At 43.4% G+C, this 25063-nt stretch overlaps 1 protein-coding gene across 3 annotated transcripts in view; it reads left to right on the forward strand.

Annotated features, from left to right (window-relative positions):
* The window catches only part of LOC126271919 (glycerophosphocholine phosphodiesterase GPCPD1-like), a 238424-nt gene that overhangs the window by 146199 nt on the left and 67162 nt on the right, over positions 1-25063 (forward strand). For 2 of the 3 annotated variants that reach the window (XM_049974316.1, XM_049974314.1), the window contains one exon: positions 22795-23070. In XM_049974316.1, coding sequence (XP_049830273.1) covers positions 22886-23070 — 185 coding nt within the window. In that variant the 5' untranslated portion in view covers positions 22795-22885. Of the gene's footprint in view, positions 1-22450; positions 22607-22794; positions 23071-25063 lie in introns of those variants that run through there. The other variant, XM_049974315.1, reaches the window with a different exon arrangement.

The following is a 25063-nucleotide window of genomic DNA, read 5'->3' on the forward strand; positions in this document are numbered from 1 at the left end:
ATTAATTTATTCAGAATTGATCACTTTTAATTAAAAAGGGGTGCACATTGATGTTATATTCAGCTATTGAACACCAGATGCAAATGTTAAACATAAAATTAATTAAGAAAGTGACTTAGGATTTCAACTACTTGATTGAAAACAGATGCAGTCGATTAGCACAAATTTATATTAACTCAAGACCTTCAATAATGACATTACAAGACTCTCCTATCAGGCAGTGGTAATAAATTGCGTTTGCGTGGAGTAAAGCGCGATACTCAAAAGTAATTCCTATCGACTGACCCAGGCGTAATGCGAAGTGCGAGAAGAATTCTACAATACACGGCCCATGAAACCCTCATGGAAACTTTGCCGACGTGATCCAACAAATTAATCAGTGGCCGGAGCGGGCGCAATATCACCGAATACAGCGTGGCGGAGCGGCGTCATTGTGTGGACGTCGGCCGACCTCGTGGTGCTGCAAGGCTGCGCTCGTCTATTCACTCCTAGCTATCTTGCTCAGTACATAGCCGAACCAAAACTTCCTATCTCCAAGCTCAATCGTTCCATTTGCTAAGTCCTAAACTGCAGAGATGCTCACTCTTTCTCAGGTAAGCTGAGCAAAGGAAACGCCACATCCACACTCTAGGCAAGCTGGGAACGGAAGACCTCTACGGAGACTTCTCACAGTCCACTCTTCACCTCGGTTTCCCCTCCAGCAAAATCACTTACGCCAATTGTAGCGCAAGTCACGTTAATTATGCATCGCTTCCCAGCGCTGACCAATGCCTGCTCTGGGAAGTGAACAAATTCCCACAAAATTTCCTTTCCTCTCAACGTCTGCTATATCGCTCCTCCCAGGCCACCCATCAAGGTTTGCGTCTGCACAAACACCAACTTTTCCAGAATTCTGACTCTCAGGAGAGTACTTCAAATTCTTTGGTCCTACGTTCCCATTAAGGCCGGTGTATTTCATGCTGTCGCTCTTCACCTGGTTTACTTCAGGCTCTGTGGACCGTGAATTCAGCGTGAATTTGCTATAGTCACGAACACGCATATTTTGACCTCTGTTGACCGCTCCACCGTAGCATTGCGCGGCTTTCTCGCATGTTTCACAGAAAACGGCACGACATTTATCAACGGGCGTACAAGTTCTCCGTCTGTTTCCCGATACACCAGAATGGAGTCGGGGTCAAACACCCACTCACTGTCACTCATCTTAAGGTGGCTGGAGGCTTCGCCACGTTATCGCTTTCTCAGAGCTTGAGCCACCCTAAGCTGCCAATTGTTGCTTCCCTTCGCCATTACCCAGCTGGCCACGGTCAACTCTAAATGCTTCCCTGGGGTAAAATAGCGTCCAGTAAATCGACTTGTTTCCACAAAGTTTTCATGTCGTGTGAATTACTTTAAAATCATTACCCGACATTAATTATTCCAATATATCCATACTATACCCTCTAAAAGATGCATTGTGCCTTGTCAGTAATTTTGTTCAGCCCCACTGTTCGCTCAATGTGAGTTAGGTGATCTTTAATGACTTCTACATCTACATCTACATGACTACTCTGCAATTCACATCTAAGTGCTTGGCAGAGGGTTCATCGAACCACAATCATACTATCTCTCTACTATTCCACTCCCGAACAGCGAGCGGGAAAAACGAACACCTAAACCTTTCTGTTCGAGCTCTGATTTCTCTTATTTTATTTTGATGATCATTCCTACCTATGTAGGTTGGGTTCAACAAAATATTTTCGCGTTCGGAAGAGAAAGTTGGTGACTGAAATTTCGTAAAAAGCTCTCGCCGCGACGAAAAACGTCTATGCTGTAATGACTTCCATCCCAACTCGTGTATCATATCTGCCACACTCTCTCCTCTATAACGCGATAATACAAAACGAGCTGCCCTTCTTTGCACCCTCTCGATGTCCTCCGTCAATCCCACCTGGTAAGGATCCCACACCGCGCAGCAATATTCTAACAGAGGACGAACGAGTGTAGTGTAAGCTGTCTCTTTAGTGGACTTGTTGCATCTTCTAAGTATCCTGCCAATGAAACGCAACCTTTGGCTCGCCTTCCCGACAATATTATCTATGTGGTCCTTCCAACTGAAGTTGTTCGTAATTTTAACACCCAGGTACTTAGTTGAATTGACAGCCTTGAGAATTGTACTATTTATCGAGTAATCGAATTCCAACGGATTTCTTTTGGAACTCATGTGGATCATCTCACACTTTTCGTTATTTAGCGTCAACTGCCACCTGACACACCATACAGCAATCTTTTCTAAATCGCTTTGCAGCTGATACTGGTCTTCGGATGACCTTACTAGACGGTAAATTACAGCATCATCTGCGAACAACCTAAGAGAACTGCTCAGATTGTCACCCAGGTCATTTATATAGATCAGGAACAGTAGAGGTCCCAGGACGCTTCCCTGGGGAACACCTGATATCACTTCAGTTTTACTCGATGATTTGCCGTCTATTACTACGAACTGCGACCTTCCTGACAGGAAATCACGAATCCAGTCGCACAACTGAGACGATACCCCATAGCTCCGCAGCTTGATTAGAAGTCGCTTGTGAGGAACGGTGTCAAAAGCTTTCCGGAAATCTAGAAATACGGAATCAACTTGAGATCCCCTGTCGATAGCGGCCATTACTTCGTGCGAATAAAGAGCTAGCTGCGTTGCACAAGAGCGATGTTTTCTGAAGCCATGCTGATTACGTGTCAATAGATCGTTCTCTTCGAGGTGATTCATAATGTTTGAATACAGTATATGCTCCAAAACCCTACTGCAAACCGACGTCAATGATATAGGTCTGTAGTTCGATGGATTACTCCTACTACCCTTCTTGAACACTGGTGCGACCTGCGCAATTTTCCAATCTGTAGGTACAGATCTATCGGTGAGCGAGCGGTTGTATATGAGTGCTAAGTAGGGAGCTATAGTATCAGCGTAATCTGAAAGGAACCTAATCGGTATACAATCTGGACCTGAAGACTTGCCCGTATCAAGCGATTTGAGTTGCTTCGCAACCCCTAAGGTATCTACTTCTAAGAAACTCATGCTAGCAGATGTTCGTGTTTCAAATTCTGGAATATTCCATTCGTCTTCCCTGGTGAAGGAATTTCGGAAAACTGCGTTCAATGACTCCGCTTTAGCGGCACAGTCGTCGATAACAGTACCATCGGCACTGCGCAGTGAAGGTATTGACTGCGTCTTGCCGCTTGTGTACTTTACATACGACCAGAATTTCTTCGGATTTTCTACCAAATTTCGAGACAATGTTTCGTTGTGGAACCTATTAAAGGCATCTCGCATCGAAGTACGTGCCAAATTTCGCGCGTCTGTAAATTTTAGCCCATCTTCAGGATTTCGCGTTCTTCTGAACTTCGCATGCTTTTTCCGTTGCCTCTGCAACAGCGTTCGGACCTTTTTTGTGTACCACGGGGGATCCGTTCCATCTCTTACCAATTTATGAGGTATGAATATCTCAATTGCTGTTGCTACTATATCTTTGAATTTGAGCCACATCTCGTCTACATTCGCATAGTCAGTTCGGAAGGAATGGAAATTGTCTTTTAGGAAGGCTTCTAGTGGCACTTTATCCGCTTTTTTAAATAAAATTATTTTGCGTTTGTTTCTGATGGATTTGGAAGAAATGGTATTGAGCCTAGCTACAATGACCTTGTGATCACTAATCCCTGTATCAGTCATGATGCTCTCTATCAGCTCTGGATTGTTTGTGGCCAAGAGGTCAAGTGTGTTTTCGCAACCATTTACAATTCGCGTGGGTTCGTGGACTAACTGCTCTAAATAATTTTCGGAGAATGCATTTAGGACAATCTCGGAAGACGTTTTCTGCCTACCACCGGTTTTGAACAAGTATTTTTGCCAACATACCGAGGGTAGGTTGAAGTCCCCACCAACTATAACCGTATGAGTGGGGTATTTATTTGTTACGAGAGTCAAACTTTCTCTGAACTGTTCCGCAACTGTATCATCGGAGTCTGGGGGTCGGTAGAAGGAGCCAATTATTAACTTAATTCGGCTGTTAAGTATAACCTCCACCCACACCAATTCGCACGGAGTATCTACTTCGACTTCACTACAAGATAAACCACTACTGACAGACACCAACACTCCACCACCAATTCTGCCTAATCTATCTTTCCTGAACACCGTCTGAGACTTCGTAAAAATTTCTGCAGAACTTATTTCAGGCTTTAGCCAGCTTTCTGTACCTATAACGATATCAGCTTCTGTGCTTTCTATTAGCGCCTGAAGCTCAGGGACTTTTCCAGCGCAACTACAACAGTTTACAACTATAATTCCGACTGTTCCTTGATCCAAGCACGTCCTGTAATTGCCAAGCACCCTTTGACATTGCAGCCCATCCCGCACTTTCCCGAGGCCTTCTAACCTAAAAAACCGCCCAGTCCATGCCACACAGCCTCCGCTACCCGTGTAGCCGCCAGCTGAGTGTAGTGAACTCCTGACCTATTCAGCGGAACCCGAAACCCCACCACCCTATGGCGCAAGTCAAGGAATCTGCAGCCAATACGGTCGCAAAACCGTCTGAGCCTCTGATTCAGACCCTCCACCCGGCTCTGCACCAAAGGTCCGCAGTCGGTGTTGTCAACGATGCTGCAGATGGTGAGCTCTGCCTTCATCTCGTAAGCAAGACCGGCAGCCTTCACCAAATCATGTAAGGGGCATAGTTCTTGCCATCTTACATAGCCATTCTCATCAAATCAATTTTGTAGTACAGGTGATGAGTCCTATGGTGTTACCACCTTTGGTGCAAAATTAATATCTCCATAACACGTATTTTTAATCCGTTCGCGTGAGTAGTTACGGGCGATTGATTACCACTGCCTCCTCTCTGATGCACATTCCCACCTATTCCTAGGGTACCTGCCTTCAATGATTGGATTTATTGTTAATGACATGGCCATTATTAAGTCTAATTTTACTTTAATCTCTGCCGATTCCTGGGACAATTATTGGTCAGAGTACTCAAAAGAAAACTACAGTTATATTACAAGGACGCACGTCGCAAAGGGCAAATACACATGTTTAAGCACCTCTGTGCTTGTCATTTGAATGGCAAGACCCGCAATTATAACTTAAGGTCCATTCACTCTCAGTTATCCGTCCCTGCTCGACTTAAATTACTAAAAATACATGAACAATATTCGAGTAACATTTTGTGAAGTTGATAGTAGTTGCTCTCATTAAATTATATGTGAATCCCCCTTTGACATTTTATGAATAAAGGTTTTTTGTGTTTGTCTCTGGATGTTTATATTGTGCATGGTGTAAGTGTCATCTTTACACAATTCAACAAGGTCTGGCCCAGTACAGTGTCTGGATTGTGTACACACATGTACTTTTATATATATCTATAAAACACAAGCAATATGACAAGAATCATTGCGTATTGAGCAACCACTGTTGTTATTTGTTGGTTGGTTGGTTTGGGGAAGGAGACCAGACAGCGTGGTCATCGGTCTCATCGGATTAAGGAAGGACGGGGAAGGAAATCGGCCGTACCCTTTCAGAGAAACCATCCCGGCATTTCCCGGAGTGATTTAGGGAAATCACGGAAAACCTAAATCAGGATGGCCGGACGCGGGATTGAACCGTCGTCCTCCCAAATGCGAGTCCAGTGTCTAACCACTGCACCACCTCGCTCGGTTGTTATTTGTAACAAGGTGTAAGTATGAAATCTTATTCTAACGCAAACGGACGTGGCATGACAAATATATGACGTTTTAACAAATGGCACATTTATAAAATCATAACCTTCTAATAACATAATTCATAAACAGAACAAATGAGTACGTCCGTTGAAGCGCATGTTATTCATTTGAATCCACACTGACACACACACACACACACACACACACACACACACACACACACACACAAACACAAACACAGGGTACAAGTTTCTTGCAGGAACGGAAGTGACAATAGTTTTGACTAGCAAAGTTGAGGGATGGCTAACGGCTGAGAAGAGAGCAACGTCGATTACGGAGATGGCGCCTTAGGCGCCCGCATCTTCTTGAGGCAGGATGGCTCTCACCTAAGAGCTCGTTGTTGACATCTTGTCCGATAGGCACAAGACCCCATCGGTGCATCTATGATCGGTGTCCTCTCGCGGCTCAGCCACAGGTCATGGCTCCTTCGATAGACGTTTTAGGGCAAGGGAGCGACCGTGATAAGACAAGTGCCTATTTTTTGCTCAGGCCTTCAAAGTTGGTGTCATTAGGCACAAAAGGTCATCTGGGCTGTCGCTCCACCTGACGTGGCGAGCAACAAATATGGAAACCTTCTTGGACCTCTTCATTGTTGCCCTCGATGCGTACCGTGTACAGAGACCAGGACCGACCTCTTTGTCATATACAGAGGTGCTGGATGTCACCTCTCCTTGGCTGCTGAGTTGACCACCGAGCCCGTCGATTCAGGGCGTCGTCTGCATGCCATCACCATCGTTAGCTGTGTGCCCCCCCCCCCCCCCCTCACTGCTGTCGTCCTCGTTCCTTGTCAGCTCGTGTGTGGTGTGCCAGGTGTCGTAGCTTCAACTCCCTCTTGCTCAGTTACGCCACCTTACCACACTAAGACAACTAATTTTAGTACATGGAAAGGGCTCATGTTTAACCATCAGTACCATACTTTTTTTTAATACAATGACATTGTCTCATTCCAAAAGGAATGATTTTTTGTTTGTAAATTAACTTCAGGATGAATTAAAATTGACATGTAACAGAACTTTTTTTTTTTAATACATAAACATATAAAATGTACGAGACAACTTGCTTCACAGTCATTCACACACACACAATCAAGGGATAGGGAATCAAGATTATCTGGACAGGATCCCATCACCATTTCTAACTACCAATTCCTACGACTAACACGGTGTTGGCCAACCCGACTACATATCTACTATTTACTACTTTTCATCTCTAATCTTGTTTTTTCTTCAGAATTCCCTATGTGGCAGACGTCCCTCTTATTGTGCCTGCGAACATGTATAAAACACAACAAACTTAGACATGTGTCAATCTTACCAAGATTTTCTGTTGGAAGTTTGGATAGCGTCCTTTATCGTGTTCTGTTGCGACACTTCTTCTCTCCTCTATTTTCTTCCCGTTTTCTCCTTTTGCCACGAATGGTTTTATAGTGCCTGTGAACATGTTTCGGATTAGCAATGTCATAATGGCCCTCATAAATATAGCTCACTGCTCACACTCGCGGTTGTTACTCTATCGTGGTATCAACAAGTATTTCCGGCGTATCAGTGCTGCTGTTCGCTCTTTAGATGATTACATCCGGTTCATTTTAACATACACTGGGTGCGCTAATTCACGCAACTGCGCATAGCTGTCCACCTCTTATGTATTCAGGGGCATACGAGATGCGTCGGTGCGTCCTCGTAACGACCTACGGGACTGGCCACCTTAAATATGTTCTCCAATGACGGAGATACAATTACGGGGAACTCTTCTGTAATTTACAGAGTTCCTAATCAATCTATTGCTAGGGGAACGCCCAGAAATACTTGTATTCCATTCTTTAATCATGTGTTTTTACAAAACAATCTAGTGCTTCACTTTCACAGCATCGAGAGGCGAGATATCATTATTAATAATAAAACACAAAATATAGGCACATATAAACGAGACATTCCACCACTAAGACCAGTATATACACAAACAAACAAGACACTCTAACAAAATCCTTATTCTAAGCCTATAGGACTGACGACCACAACAACAACAACATTTACTACGTCCGCGCTCTGGTCTAGTCATTCGTAATCCTGCTCGTTAAGGTGGGATGGACCAGGCTTCGGAGGGCGGACTTCGACCTCTTCCTGGTTGTTATTTTGGTAACCGTTATTCCCGTTCCTTCCCGATTGCTGATTACCGCCCCAAGTCCTTTGTGATTTATTATGTTGCACCGGAGAGTGTCGCTCTTCTTCCGTGTACCTTCGTTTTGAGTTGCCATTGCTCTTATCTTGATTGTGGCCGTTGTAGTGCGGTACTGGCCTACTATCCCACTGGGGTCCATTATTGCGACGGTTGTTATTTTGTTCACGCTGTCGGCGTTTCTCCCGCGCCTGTTGCTCTTGAAATGCGAATTCCAGTTCGCGCAAAATGCTCTTAAATACCTCAGTATCGCTACCACAACGACCGGCAAGTAATTGTTGATACGAAATGGGAAGTTTCATGGAACATAATCTGATGATTTCCGCACCGCTACATGGGTTGTCTAGGTACTGGTTCCTTTTTGTCATATTTTCAAAAAAAAATTGGCCGGACTCCGGTACGCTGCCCCATCCATATCTCTGGACATCATAATTTCTTGTTTGATCCTTTCTTGGGTTTCTTTAGACCAATACTTGCTCAAGAAGGCATTTTTGAATTCTTCGAACGAGACGCTCGTCTTCGCTACATTTCTCATGTACTCAGCGGTCGCGCCCTCCATATGGGAGCACACAAAATCCAGCTGGTACATCAATGGTCAGTGTGGTGGCAAAGATAACTCGAATTGTCCCATAAAAGTTTTTGGATGCAAGCTATTACCTTCGTCCTTGTAGTCATGGAACTTTCGGACTGACACAAAAAGCTTGAAGTCAAACCGGTCATCATTCCAGTTATCATTTCGCCCGTTCTTAAGATTCGTATGAACTTCGGGACGTGGAATAATTCGTTCCGACACGCTATCGTCATCTCTCCCCCTCTGTATGTTCGACAGTTGTTCGTTACATCTAATCAGCTGACAGCAATTGTGCTCACCGGACTGCTGCCGCTGTCCGTGTTTACCTCGGTCGTTGCCTCAGAGCTGTGAATGAAGGCGTGTCTCCCGTTGCTTATAGTGTCAACTTTATCACACCGTGAAGCGGTTATCTGTGTTCCGCCAAGTGACGGTTCAGTCGACGCAGTAATTACACCCTTCTCCTTTCCTGATGTCTCTGTAATGCGACGTTTTACCTTGTCCTCTAAATTTCTTTTTAATATCCCCACCTCCTCTTTCAACATCTCGTTAGGCCCTATGTCCGGTTGCTCTTGTTGCTTTTCTTCAACACGTTTTATCCGGCTTTGTAGCCTTGATAACATGACCTATCCTACTTTAGCCGTGCTTTGCGTGGAGTCCCGAGTTTGTCTCGCTATTTTCCTTGCACCTTTCGCAATTAATTTGGCTTCAATTGCCGTTCGTTTGATTATGGCAATCTCTTTCTCTATTTTGACACCGAGATTCTTTACCTCCTCTTTTACTTGCTCTTTCAACTCCGAATTCGCCTTTTTAATTTCGGCATTAAGGTTCTCTTTCAGCTCCGAATTCGCCTTTTTAATTTCGGCATTAAGGTTCTCTTTCAGCTCCGAATTCGCCTTTTTAATTTCGGCATTAAGGTTCTCTTTCAGCTCCGAATTCGCCTTTTTAATTTCGGCATTAAGGTTCTCTTTCAGCTCCGAATTCGCCTTTTTAATTTCGGCATTAAGGTTCTCTTTCAGCTCCAAATTCGCCTTTTTAATTTCGGCATTAAGGTTCTCTTTCAGCTCCGAATTCGCCTTTTTAATTTCGGCATTAAGGTTGGCCCTCTGCTCTAAGTTCGCCGTTTGCATCTGTTGCAACAGGTCCGTGATGTTTTCCAGAGTAGCCGCATTTTGATCCTCGTCCTTTTGTGGTTGAAAATGCGACTCTTCTTCTGTGTTCTGAGGAACCCTTCGATATCTAGACAAGTGCCGTCTCCGCGCCCCTGTCGGATCACTTGTGAATGAATCGTTTGATAATCGTAGGACACAATTTTGTTCCAACACACTCTGGCTTCTTAGGCTGTATCTTCCATACTTATGGATTAATCCTGTACTTCCTGCGTCCCCCGAGCCCTCAATATCACTGCCTGAATCAACGTCCTTGTTATTCAGCGGACTAAACCAATCATGAGACGCAGTTTCAGGAAGTTGCAACTCGCGTTCGTCACTCTCATCGGTAGAGCTTCCCCTACTATCACCCATGTTCTCCCGAGTAACAATCTGATTATATTCTGCTGCTGTCTTGGATTTTCCCCTCGTTATCATTTGCACTTTTATGTTACACGAAAACTCAAAATCCAAGAACCCCTTACACTCAATAATTAGATAACGCAAAACATATATCAGGACACAAATTGATACACTGGGTGTGAGCAGTGACCCGACAAATAGTTCATGAAGCATTGCCCCAAAAGGGCTAGTACCAATTATTGTGTTCTGTGTGCTCAGCATCGGCTGATTACGGCACTGCACATCATAAGTACTCCAACCAATCACAAATATAATGGATAGGCACCTATAAATGCCAATTTGAAAGAACAGCACCTGAAGAAGACAATGTAACTTATTGTAACTAATGCTACCCGTTTTTCAATTTAAAATGGCTAAGAAATGGATTACATGGAAAAATTCCCATTTTTAAGACTACTTCCTAGCAAATCCCCAAGTATAGTATCCTGGCAGGGTCGCCATATGTAACACCCCACCTGTCACTTACCTGGTTTTGACGTGTGTTCGCCCCAACTAATTGACTAACAGATCAACAGAGAGCGTAAAACTGCTGCAATATCAGATAACACAAAAAAGTAATATAGCCCTGCGACTCCTGATTGAACTGCGGTGGCAGTGTTGACATTAATTTATTCAGAATTGATCACTTTTAATTAAAAAGGGGTGCACATTGATGTTATATTCAGCTATTGAACACCAGATGCAAATGATGAACATAAAATTAATTAAGAAAGTGACTTGGGATTTCAACTACTTGATTGAAAACAGATGCAGTCGATTAGCACAAATTTATATTAACTCAAGACCTTCAATCATGACATTACAAGACTCTCCTATCAGGCAGTGGTAATAAATTGCGTTTGCGTGGAGTAAAGCGCGATACTCAAAAGTAATTCCTATCGACTGACCCAGGCGTAATGCGAAGTGCGAGAAGAATTCTACAATACACGGCCCATGAAACCCTCATGGAAACTTTGCCGACGTGATCCAACAAATTAATCAGTGGCCGGAGCGGGCGCAATATCACCGAATACAGCGTGGCGGAGCGGCGTCGTTGTGTGGACGTCGGCCGGCCTCATGGTGCTGCAAGGCTGCGCTCGTCTATTCACTCCTAGCTATCCTGCTCAGTACATAGCCGAACCAAAACTTCCTATCTCCAAGCTCAATCGTTCCATTTGCTAAGTCCTAAACTGCAGAGATGCTCACTCTTTCTCAGGTAAGCTGAGTAAAGAACGCCACATCCGCACTCTAGGCAAGCTAGGAACGGAAGACCTCTACAGAGACTTCTCACAGTCCCCTCTTCACCTCGGTTTTCCCTCCAGCAAAATCACTTATGCCAATTGTAGCGCAAGTCGCGTTAATTATGCGTCGCTTCCCAGCGCCGACCAATGCCTGCTCTGGAAAGTGAACAAATTCCCACAAAATTTCCCTTCCTCTCAACGTCTGCTATATCGCTCCTCCCAGGCCACCCATCAAGGTTAGCGTCTGCACAAACACCAATTTTACCAGAATTCTGACTCCCAGCTGTATTCTTCAAATTCCTTGGTCCTGTGTTACCATTGGAGGCCGATGTATTTCATGCTGTCGCTCTTCACCTGATTTACTTCAGGCTCTGTGGACCGTGAATTCAGCGTGAAGTTGCTATAGTCACGAACACGCATATTTTGACCTCTGTTGACCGCTCCACCGTGGGTTTGCGCGGATTTCTCGCATGTTTCACAGAAACGGCACGACGGACATTTATCGACAGGCATACAAGTTCTCCGTCTGTTTCCCGGTACACCAGCATGGAGTCGGGGTCAACCACAAACTCACTGTCACTCATCTTAAGGCGGCTGGAGGCCGCGCCGCGTTACCGCTTTCTCAGAGCTTGAGCCACCCTAAGCTGCCTATTGTCGCTTTCCTTCGCCATTCCCCAACCAGCCACGGTCAACTCTAAATGCTTCCCTGGGGTAAACTAGCGTCCAGTAAATCGACTCGTTTCCACAAAGTTTTCATGTCGTGTGAATTACTTTAAAACCATCACCCGATATTAATTATTCCAATACGTCCATACAAGATGCATTGTGCCTTGTCAGTCATTTTGTTCAGTCCTACTGTTCACTCAATGTGAGTTAGGTGATCTTTAATGACTTCATGTAAGGGGCATAGTTCTTGCCATCTTACACATACATCAAAAAAAGTTTTGCATCACCCTGCTTCCCAGAACTCCTGAAGATAGATGTTGACCGTGGATATTGTATCACAGATACAGTCCATGTGAGTTTTCAGATATGTCACTAAGCCTGCCCAAAGATGTAAACAACCGTGCATGAGCAGTCTCTATTAGACGAAGGGGGGCCAACAGCCAATCAGTTCCAGTCATTCCACCAGGAAGGAGCTACACAGCGCGTGTTGTCTGTAGTTCAATACCGCTATTCGATCGCGTCCGAATTGTTACTTTGTGCCAGGAAGGGCTCTCAACAAGGAAAGTGTCCAGGCGTCTCGCGCCGGGCGGATTGGCCGAGCGGTTCTAGGCGCTACAGTCTGGAACCGCGCGACCCCTATGGTCTCAGGTTCGAATCCTGCCTCGGGCATGGATGTGTGTGATGTCCTTAGGTTAGTTAGGTTTAAGTAGTTCTAAGTTCTAGGGGACTGATGACCTCTGCAGTTAAGTACTCAGAGCCATTTGAACCATTTGAACCAGTCGTCTCGCAGTGAACCAAATCGATGTTGTTCGGACATGGAGGAGATACAGAGAGACAGGAACTGTCGATGGCTTGCCTCGCTCAGGCTGCCCCAGGTCTACTACTACAGTGGATGACCACTACGTACGGATTATGCCTCGGAGGAACCTTGACAGCAACGACACCATGTTGAATAATGTTTGTCGTGCACCCACAGGACGTTGTGTTACGACTCAAACTGTGCGCAATAGGCTGCATGATGCGCAACTTCACTCCCGACGTCCATGACGATGTCCATCTTTGCAACCACGACACAATGCAGCGCGTTACAGATGGGCCCGCAACATGCCGAATGGACCGCTAAGGATTGGCATCACCGATGAGTGTCGCATATGCCTTCAACCAGACAATCGTCGGAGACGTGTTTGGAGGTATCCCGGTCATACTGAACCCCTTAGACACACTTTTCAGCGAGTGCAGCAAGGTGGAGGTTCCCTGATGTTTTGGGGTGGCATTATGTGGGGCCGACGTACGCCGCTTGTGGTCATGGAAGGCGCCGTAACGGCTGTACGGTACGTGAATGCCATCCTCCGACCGATAGTGCAACCACATTGGCAGCATGTTGGTGAGGCATTCGTCTTCAGTGACGACAATTCGCGCCCCCCCCTCCTGCACATCTTGTGAATGGCTTTCTTCAGGATAACACATTGTTCGACAGGAGTGGCCAGCATGTTCTCTCGACATGAACACTATAGAACATGCCTGAGATAGATTGAATAGGGCTGTTTATGGACGACGTGGCCCACCACCCACTCTGAGGGATCTATGCCAAATATCTGTTGAGGAGTGGGACAATCTGGACGAACAGTGCCTTTTGGATAGTATGTCACGACGAATACAGGCATGCATCAATGCAAGAGTACGTGCTACTGGGTATTAGAGGCATCAGTGTGTACAGCAATCTGGACCACCACCTCTGAAGGTCTCGCTGTATGGTGGTACAACATGCAATGTGTGGTTTTCATGCGCAATAAAAAGGGCGGAAATGATGTTGATCTCTATTACAATTTTCTATATGGGTTCCGGAACTCTCTGAACCGAGGTGATGCAAAACTTTTTTCGATGTGCGTATGATGTACGGCATTTGGTACGGTTATCGTCAGAGGAAAAACTGACAATCTGGCACATCGAAGAATTTGATGACATGTCGGTAATGACACCTATAACCATGTCCCCACTGGCTGTAATGCAGTGGAGCCTGGTAATGCACGGAGTATACGAAAGGAGCGGCAGAATCAAGTGCTGCAATATGTACGACATATCGCGGGGCAGAGGAATTTCAAGACACGAAGATCTACTTCATGTGCCAAAGATACGACGCATCCGACCAACAAACCACCCCACGCGCTATGACAATGTGTAGCAACACCATGGTAACGACTCGTCGATACCAGCGCTGCCTCAGTCGGCCGTGCACGCGCTGTCGCCGCCAGACAGCAAAATAACTCGGCGCGAGGAGCTACAAATAGGCAGCCTAATGGGCTACCGGCAATGAGACTACAGCCACAGGAGAGTGTTATCCACGCGCGTCTGTGCCGGAATAGACCACGCTTTGTTGAATGGGGCTGTCCTCACGGACTGACTGCGTTCACGCAACGCGAAGGGCTCCATTGGTTTTGCGTTTTTTGCACACTGCGGACTAGTTGACGCAGGCCACAGGTGCGGGAAGCTAGCTGCATTTCTGTGATTTTTATTATTTATTTGAAAGAATACGCCGCCATTTGACTGTATACTACTGCATTTTTCTTCTGTACGATCTATGAGTAGATTTCGACTTTCGCGCCGTTATCGAGTACAATGCTCGCAGCCCATTAACAAGCTTTTATCGTGTTTGTGGAGGATGACAACAAAATTATATTAATGGTCTAAGAACATTGTTCTCGACAATGGCGTGAAAACCGAAATCTACATTGTGCAGACGAAAAATACAGTAAAATGTAGTCAAATAGTGGTGTATTCTTTCAAAAAATACTGCATGTCTGTGGCTCAGCACCATCGAAAAACTTTTCTGATCTCTCTGAGGAACGAGCAACACTGCGGAAGTGTTTAAGAGTACCGACACCATACCTGCACCTGAACCTCCATCCACAGAAAGTACGCTGAGGCCACATTATAATAAGAATTAAAAAAAAAAACAGGATCCGTTTAGAGAAATGGTACAGGTGTTGAAAGGAGATTTGGCACAATCTATGTCTGATGAGGCTCATGCGGATGAGACGTGATTAGGAAACGGAAACAACAGGACAAACTTCCTCTTCAATTGCAAGTAATTCAGCTTTTAAAGCCATACACAATACCCACATCTTCCTCTTCTCCAGGTGGCAGCACTTTCAGAGTTAATCAGCCTTCTGTACAACACTATCAAAGCAGTGTTAACAGTGCACCGAACAAGGAGAGACAGTCAGTGAATAACCTTTCCTCACAGTTTTGATTAGTGATTCTACGAGGGGCATTCAATAAGTAATGCAACCATTTTTTTCTCGGCCAATTGCAAATGACAATTGCAGAGTTTGTTTTGGGACTTCAGAACGTGCGGACACTCTCATTCAAGGTGATCAGCAGATTACAATCAGACACCTTGCTACTCAACTGGACTCCGACAAGTCTGCTTATCCGAGAGGAGCTCACAAAAATTCGTTGGACTGTTTTTCCTCATCTGCCCGCATCTCGCACCTTTCGGCTTCCATCTGTTTGACCCAATGAAGGGTGTACTTAGTGACAAGCTATACGTGAATAATGGGGAGGTTATCGATGCAACAAGACGATCAATAAAGCGGTACCATGTAAGCTTACAGGCTCTCCCAATAAGGTGGCGTAAGACCGTCGCATCGAAAGAAGATTAAGTTGAAAAATTGGATTTTTGTTGCCAACAGAGTAGGGAATAAAATGGTGTATTGGAATACTGAATAAAAACAACCCGCTTTCAGAAAAAAAAAGGTGTTGCATCACTTACTGGACACCCACTTAAATTTTCTGCATTATTTGAGCGGAAAGAATTTGAACATTGGCGAAAACAAATTAATATTTCTGCTTAAACTGTCACAAAGGACCAAACAAAAATAAATAAAAGTACTTTAAAGTTAACTGCGAGCTTTTCCTCTGCACAGGTACACTGCCTCATGGTTGTTTCCTTATAGTGTTTCCGTCCCTGACTACGTTGAAAAACATTTCAAATGAGTTATCCGACGTCCTGTAGTATTCGAAAAACTTGTCTGGGGTAGAGCGCTTGCCCGCGAAAGGCTAAGGTCCTGAGTTCCAGTCTCGGTTCGGCACACAGTTTTAATCTGCCAGGAAGTTTCATATCAGCGCACACTCCGCTGCAGAGTGAAAATCTCATTCTGGAAACATCCCCCAGGCTGTGGCTAAGCCATGTCTCCGCAATATCCTTTCTTTTAGGAGTGCTAGTTCTGCAAGGTTCGCAGGAGAGCTTCTGTAAAGTTTGGAAGGTAGGAGACGAGATACTGGCAGAAGTAAAGCTGTGACGAAGGGGCGTGAGTCGTTCTTGGGTAACTCAGATGGTTGAGAACTTGCCCGCGAGAGGCAAAGGTCCCGAGTTCGAATCTCGGTTCGGCACACAGTTTTAATCTGCCAGGAAATTTCAAACTTGCTAGTCGTACAGTTTGTCACTCGGATAAACTATTAATTTGAACTTGCCAGGCGACTAACGTTCTTGGCTATTGAACGTAAAATCCTTCTTACTCCATAATTTACGTGGTAGAAGAGACGTACACAACAATTAACTTTCGAAAGCAAATTGCGCGATACATTAGGAAGAATTGCATTCATGGTTCAGAGTAGTTTCAGGGGTAAGACAAGGCTGCAACCTGTCTCCACTGTTGTTCATATTATTTATGGATCATATGTTGAAAACAATAAACTGACTGGGTGAGATTAAGATATGCAAACACAAAATAAGCAGTCTCGCATATGCGAATGACTTAGTTGTGATGGCAGATTCGATTGAAAGTTTGCAAAGTAATATTTCAGAGCTAGATCAGAAATGTAAGGACTATGGTATGAAGATTAACATCTCCAAAACAAAAGTAATGGCAGTGGGAAAGAGATATAAACGGATTGAGTGCCAAATAGGAGGAACAAAGTTAGAACAGGTGGACGGTTTCAAGTACTTACGATGCATATTCTCGAAGGATGGCAACATAGTGAAAGAACTGGAAGCGAGGTGTAGCAAAGCTAATGCAGTGACCTCTCAGCTACGATCTTCTCTCTTCTGCAAGAAGGAAGTCAGCACCAAGACTAAGTTATCTGTGCACCGTTCAATCTTTCGACCAACTTTGTTGTATGGGATCGAAAGCTGGGTGGATTCAGGTTACCTTATCAATAATGTTGAGGTTACGGATATGAAAGTAGCTAGGATGATTGCAGGTACTAGTAGATGGGAACAATGGCAGGAGGGTGTCCACAATGAGGAAATCAAAGAAAATCTGGGAATGAACTCTGTAGATGTAGCAGTCAGGGCGAACAGGCTTAGATGGTGGGGCATGTTACACGCATGGGAGAAGCAAGGTTACCCAAGAGACTCATGGGTTCAGCAGTAGAGGGTGGGAGGAGTCGGGGAAGATCAAGGAGAAGGTACCTGGATTCGGTTAAGAATGATTTTCAAGTAATAGGCTTAACATCAGAAGAGGCATCAATGTTAGCACTGAATAGGGGATCATGGAGGAATTTTATAAGGGGGCTATGCTCCAGACTTAACGCTGAAAGGCATAATCAGTCTTAAATGATGATGATGATGATTAGGAAGAACGTTAATTATGTTACTCCCAGCTCGTTTTGTATAATGATGGCATGTCGTAGTGACGGAAAAAGGACTTGACTGTCTACATCCACACTGTCTGATACCTCCAACCCTGTTCCATCCGCGAATAGTGCGTGGGATGAATAGTTGTGGTACGACTCTGTACTGGCTCTAATTTCTCGAATTTTCTCCTCTTGGTCAATGCGCTAGATGTATGTTGGGGGAAGTAATGTGTTGTCTAATTCCTTCTGAAAAGTGCTGTCCCGAAATTTCTATACTAAATCTCTCCGTGATGCACAACGTCTCTCTAGTAACGTCTGGCAGTATAGTTTGTTTAGCATCTCCGTAACGCTCTCTCGCCAGCTAAACGACCCCTTGACGAAACGCGCTGCTCTTCGTTGGATCTTCTTCTATCTCCTCTATCAGTCATACCTGATAGGGGTCCCAGATAGATGAACAATACTCAAGAATGGGACAGACAAGCGCCTTATAAGCCACTTCTTTCGTGGATGAGTTACACTTTCTTAAGATTCTTCCGATGAATCTGAGTCTTGTGTCTGCTTTTCCCACTATCTGTTTTATATGGTCATTCCACTTCAGCTGGCTCTGGATAATTACGACTAGATATTTTACGGCAGACGCTGTCTCCAGCTGTTTGTCATCAATAGTGTAGCTGTACAGTAGGGGATTTCTTATCCTATGTATGCACAATATGTTACATTTATTCACGTTTAGGGTCAACTGCCAGAGTCTGTAGCATTCATCGATGTTTGTTTGACGATTTTTCTCATGTTTCGCCAACTCGAATGGTTGGTATTGTCGAAGCTTCAAATTTCGGGGAATTTAGTTGTAGATGTGAATGTACGAATAACATTCAACAAGTAAAGAAATACTTTTTTTCTGAAATCAAGTAGGTTTCATTCAGGATTCCACTACATCATATTTCTTCCCACTCTTTTGGCTGCAAAACCCTATGTTTTAACATACACTCCTTTCAATGAAATGGCCTTACACAGCCTTACTGAGAAGCCTGTATGCTTGCATGGTACCGACCACTCTACTGGTCGACGTCAAAGCCAAAGTCAGTAGTGGAGCAACCTCCACGTAACCCCACTCTCCATTGTTGCCAAATTTATTCAAGATGCCGTCCAAGATAGTGGCGATGGATATGGCAACATCGCCATGATGACATGGCAGAAAGTTCAAATTTTGGTGGGAAGATAGGTCATTTAGGCTACACCACTAACCTAACACCCTCTCCCCTCCCCCTCTCCGCTCTCCCAGATAATGGTGGGATGATCAAATTCCAGGAGGACAATTCAACACACCACAGCTACCTCCACTAACCTAAGAAAATGTCGGGAAAATAGATCACTTGGACTGCCTACACTAACCTACATCATCCGACTGCCACCTCTTCCTAGAAATTGGTGGGGAAAGAACTCAGCCTGTGCTGGGCTGCTGGATAGGATGGCTATAAGTTTCTATTTTGCAGGCATTCTTCATTTAAACAATTTGACACAATAGCTCCGTCCAGTGTGTCCACCATGACGTCCGGAGTCCAACTGACCTAGTACACAGTACTGCCACCAGAGTGCACTTTCATCCCATGACGATCTGGGGGGAAAATGGCGGAAAATGATTCAGCCTCTGCTGCACTGCTGGAGGGAGGAAGAAGTGTACTTTATTTATTTTTGAACAATTTATTTAGAGACGGATTTCACATAGTTTATTTATTACACTGAACAAAACATGCTCTCTGAAGTGCTTGGTGTTACAGTAAATAGTCTGCAATCTTGCACACTACTCGTAGATCACCGAAATAATGAAATACACTGATATGCAGACAGGCAAACAACTCGTAAATTGTCAAAGTAATGCATGTACAATGCTCTGCAAACACGCTTGCTAATTGTAAACTGTCGAAATAATGCACTGCACAGCCTATAGAACTGCAAACTACTCGTAAATCACCGAAATAATGCAGTTCACTGATGCACAGACACACTCACTAATTATAAACTATCGAAATAATGCATACAGTTTATTTAGTGGCGGATTTCACGTAGTTTATTTGTTACACTGATACTAAACGCTCACCCTGGCAAGCTTGAGGTCGCAGTAAATAGTCTACAGACCTGATGTGCAGAGACGCAAATAACTCATAAATTGTCAAAATAATGCATGTTAAAGGATCTGCAAACACTCTTGCTAATCGTAAACTGTCGAAGTCATGCTTGGCACAGCCTGCACACCTGTTCACAAAATAATGCAACAGACATGAAAACAATTCATAATTGTCAAAAGATAAAGCATGCTATGCAAACACTCTCACAGCGTTTAAACAGGTGAGAGTAACACAGTGTACAAAAACTCATTGCTCGTAAAAACCGCTTTTGAACTATCGTCAACCGCGACATATCAGCAAACTGCCCCCCTACAGAACTCTAAGGCGCACACAACGGGCAGCGCGCTCACGTGTTTACCATTGCTGGCGCGATACCTCTCTGCCGTTGGATAATGACGTCACAGCTCGCGCTATAGAAATCTGTTCCAACACGTCCCAGAACAGCAGAGGCTGCGCTGTTCCCAGCGATCCTAATGGGACATGCGAGCTGCACCTAGCCGTGCATGCGTTTACCAGCCAAGAGTGGCTGTGCAGCACCACATAGCTACACACCATCGCAAGCGCATCTAAAAGGTTAACAGTGTTATACTGATGTCACATGGCCATGTAAATAAGAGCCAAATCGATCTCTCGGAAATTGTATAGTGTCACAGGAATAGTTAACGGTTGCTTTTGTAGAAGCTTTCATGATGTCTCAGCTTGTCTGCATGAAAATTCTTGTCCTAACAGTACCTGTTTACGAAAATAGCCCAGAGTAATGCGCAATGCATTCCACCTGATGGTTCTAAGATAGCATCCCGTCCATTACATTTTACCCTCCCTAGAAATGGTTAAGTCCTGCTTTCAACAAACATCTCCAAAACACAAACGTTCTCACCACTATGTAGAGGCTCCTATGTCCCGGCACAAACGATGTCTTGTAAATGAATGGAACAGTCTGATCGGATCTTACTGATTTTACCTAACATATTACTGATGCTGCCAGTGTGGAAGCACTGTCAGCATTTTTCTTTCTGCAATCGAGACTTTCAGCGGCAAAAACCTATTTTGGACAGATCGCCTTATTGCACTGACAGTTAAACGCTGCAAAGTGACCTACAGATCATCAAATATGGGAAGACACTTGCTCAATTACACTGCTCTGCCACTGAGAACGGAAGATTTAATATTAGAGCATGAAACTGATCCCCAACCCGGCAATATATCATCATTTATCATGTCGATGTAGAAACATACAATTCGTATCCTGAGCCATACAAAATCGCCCCTTTTTCATCATGCATATAGCTGTTGGCTGCCAGACACTCGTACACATACCGCAAAGAAAGACAGCATAAGCACATGCACCGTAGGCATACTCCTCGCTGCACTAGATATTTCCATCGAAATCAGGCAGTCATCCACTCCTGACACATGGCCAGAGCGCCCCCAGCAGACCGAAGTCACCCTCAGAACTGTTGTACAAAGTTGTGGTCAGCTAATAGATTCCAAATCATCCTATAATTTACAAAGTCACCTAAGGTGTTTCTCATGTCTAGAGAACCAGCAAACGTGTCTTCCACCTGTCTTTCTCCTGTTAGATGCACTCACCACAATCGAGGTTCCCTCAGCTAAATAAAGGCACGAAATTTAAAGAATCAGACAACAGGACAATTTACATGGGAGGGAACAATGGTCTCGTGTAAACACACGTCCATATTGAATCTTCTCAAATTTCCACGCGATCACAAAAGCTGTCCGACACAAACTAAGTATTAGTTCGCTATTCGGACGTCTAGAGGACGACACGGTTAAGTCAGCCACATTCCTGCGCCCCAACAAGCCTGTACATTCAGACAGTTCCTACCATTAGCCGGAAACGCGTATCATTCCCGCCACAGGTCACCGGCGCTGCACACCAATAAGGCATAGGCAGAATCATCGTCCTAGGAAGCCAGCCACATATATTTTTTATCACTGTACTTACAAATAAATATTACGATCGCGGTCTCAATTTGCCGACATTCAACAATGAGCGAAGTATCGGAAATACACCCTGCTGACGGCTGTGGCTCTCGAGATGGAAATATCTGTACCATTCTTATGACTTGACAGTTCAGCCTGCAGTTCTGAATTGTGTGAACAGCGTTAGATCAGAAGACCGACACAGTTCCGTTAGTTCACTTAGTTCAGCTCAGGCTCCAGTTTGAACTGTGTCAGACTGTTAGACCAAAATCGCTCCAGTAGTTCACTTAGTTTAGTTGAGGCTCCAATTCCAACCTTCTCCTCCTATGAGCTCTGTTTACACATACTACATAGTTTTTGCACACTTTATTCCCATCATAAGAATTCATTTTTGTTAACAGTTAAATGAGTTTTTCCTTTTGCCGGACCCTGTAAGAAAAGAAACGCCAGATAAACCCTCTTGGTGACAATGCGAATATTTTAATTTTTAGTGTTTCTCACTACCCAACTTCCCAAGTAAAGGCTTGGGTTACAATTGAATGCATTCAACCCTTCCTTATTAAAAGATTGCATGTGCAAAAAAAACTTATTAGCTGCAAATTTATTAGTTTAATGGGTTTTCTCAGGACTCTTATTTATTCGTACTTAACAGTAAAAATGAACTATGTAGTTTCTTTTTAACTAGTTCGTCGAACTAGTTCAGTAAGAAGAATTTGTGGATTTGGCAAATTTAGAGTATAATTTGTGAGCATTTTGTACAGCTGCTTAAGAGTAAAATGAACATTCTTCACTTTAGCAGCAAGAGTCACAGCGAATAATCAACTGATATCCATTATACCAACTTGAATCATTCATTTTTCAGATGTTGGTAGCTCCCATTTTATCACAAATCTCTGACACGCATCGCTCTCGTAGCGAAGTTGGAGTACAGTTGAGTGCGATACGTGTTAGAGTGAGGATCTAGCGAACCATTTTGGAAATATGTTGCTAGTCGCGATTCGTAAAGTTAGTTCCGATAATTTTCTACACACATCTGTTTGTTTGTAAATAATGTTAGGTTTTAATATTAATTATGTGACATATGGTTTAAGTATTTCGTTAGGGAATGTTTTTGTGGGAACTTGTTGAAAGATTTCTTCCATTGTTCAAATCATGCTTCAGAGACTGATGCATATGTCAATCTTTTGCCGCAGGTCAAAAAACGCGGATTGAAGAATGGCTAAATGAAGCTAAATTTATGTCTCATCACAGTTTAGTTACCAAAAGAATTTAAATTGAAACAAAATGACAAAACAAGAGGCCGATCTTACGACAAATATGACAGAACTTGCGCGACAGTGGAATTTTCGCGTCAAGGCAGATACATTGCCCGGAGAATCAGTTTGTGTGGTTGGAAATTGTGAACAATTGGGCAATTGGAAGAGCAGCCAAGCTGTCCAGCTTACTAAAGTATTAGATTCGGGGGATGGGTAAGTATTAGTGTATTTTACTAAGTTCTGTTTACTGTGTTATTTTGTCTGAGTCTGCACCAAATTAAGAAAGTTTTTCATCAAACCTTTTTCTATTTTTTGGTAAAGAATAAATTAGTAGTGATGCTGATTATCACATACTGTGTTGATGACAGCTTGGAATCCTTACTGTGTCATACCAGTAATTATATTTTATTTCACTTGTGTGTTTTGCCAACAAGGATCGTACAGTTTACAAAATAAACTGTGGTTATTGATGCAAAAAGTAAAAATGGTCTTGAGAAAAAACATACAAAATCGTAGCTTGGTACAGGAGGGAGTTTAAGCATACAGGTGCACGGTATACTTTCATTTCGTGTCCAGTCAGTCATAGGGGATTTGACTAAATATAAAAATCAACAAAATCTGCGGATAGCTTTTTCTACCCTGCAAAGGATTTCTTTTTAATTGTATAATCGTTTGTGAAGTCAAACTGATGTTTACTGTGTAGATTTTTTGGCCCTTTGTTGTTGGTTAATGACTACATGTAGTCCAAAAGTGGTTGTGGATACACAAAGTCTATGCAACTGATGTGTTTCAAGTTTATGTGCAATTGTGGTATGCCTTTATGACAATCAGGGCAGGTTAATAAATAAATATTGATTGTCCTACAGTGAAGACATGAAGTGTAAAGTTAGAGCCTGGATACCTATTCTAAATCCTGCAGACTTAGACCTGTTGGTGTTTGGTCTCTTTGTGTTCAGCCTTAATGATCCAGTAATGCGGTATAAAAGAATTGATGAATGCCGCTTTACCTTTTTTGTGCCATATTTGTTTTGTTTGTTCTAACAAGAGTGGTGCAGTTTCTGGAACATCTGAGGCACTATGTTAGTAGTCATTTTCATTTAGTACTCGGACCTCCTGTTCTGAATCAGTAAGAGTCCGAAGACATCAGATTGCTAACGTTTCCCATTCAGCCATGGCAAACTTTGCCGATTAAACAGTTTCTTTGGAAGCACTTCAGTACATGTTGAACTGCACAGCATTGGCAATGAAAAGTTTGTTTCCTCTGCAACACTGCTCTCTCATTGTGGTAGATTGTGTTCATCGCAGAAGTTTGCTCCCCCTCTAGAATATCTAAACAATTGTAAGTTTAGTATTTATTTCACTAATAGAGAAAGGCGATGTCCGTTATGGTGAATGACTGCAAAAATAGCAAATTTGAATTTCTCATTCATAAATACCAACCCATTCAATTTAATCCATTGTGTTGTCACATTTCTAGAATTCATTTTCTCATGGTTTAACCATTTTCAGGGTCCTATCCTTCATTTTTGTACCACATTTCTTTCACATTGATATGGGCATAGGAGTTCCACAGGTATCTGTCGAGCAGGTGTGTGGCAATGGTAAGCTTTTAAGGACCTTTGTGTATTGGAAAACAGCATTTGTCTCGTAAGGTAAAATATTTAGGCATTTTATTGCCTTTGTACGTCAAACTGCCTTTGGAATCCCATAAAAAAAATAAGTTTCTTGTATTTGGGGAGTTTCTGATCCTGAACACAACTGTATTTGCTTTCTCCCATAGAAACGTATAGGCGTAGTCCATATCAATTCAGGCAGGCTAGGGAAAAAAAATCTTACCTTCATAGTCTCGGATGTTGTTGAATTTCGCATACGTTAACATGAAGAACTAAGTGAGGAACACATAATTTTTTTGTTTTCTCCAAAAAAATGTGTGCTCTGAAATACAGCCCTCCAAATATGACACTGTGTGTACCATTATGAAGATGCAAATTTTAGTAAAAATTTTAAAATGCTGTATCTCCGGAACAGTTCTAGATATTATGTGTTTTTATGCCAATCGATAAAATTTTGATTTCTTTTCTGTTTATTAGTACCACGGCATGTGGTTCTACATTCCCTGAAAAGAAGAGCTTCCACTTTTAGGTTAATCAGGTTTTATAAACAACTGAATTTTTTGCCATAAATAAAACCTGTTTTATTACCACAT

This window comes from Schistocerca gregaria, chromosome 5, assembly GCF_023897955.1.
Source record: "Schistocerca gregaria isolate iqSchGreg1 chromosome 5, iqSchGreg1.2, whole genome shotgun sequence".
Classification (NCBI taxonomy): Eukaryota; Metazoa; Arthropoda; class Insecta; order Orthoptera; family Acrididae; genus Schistocerca; species Schistocerca gregaria.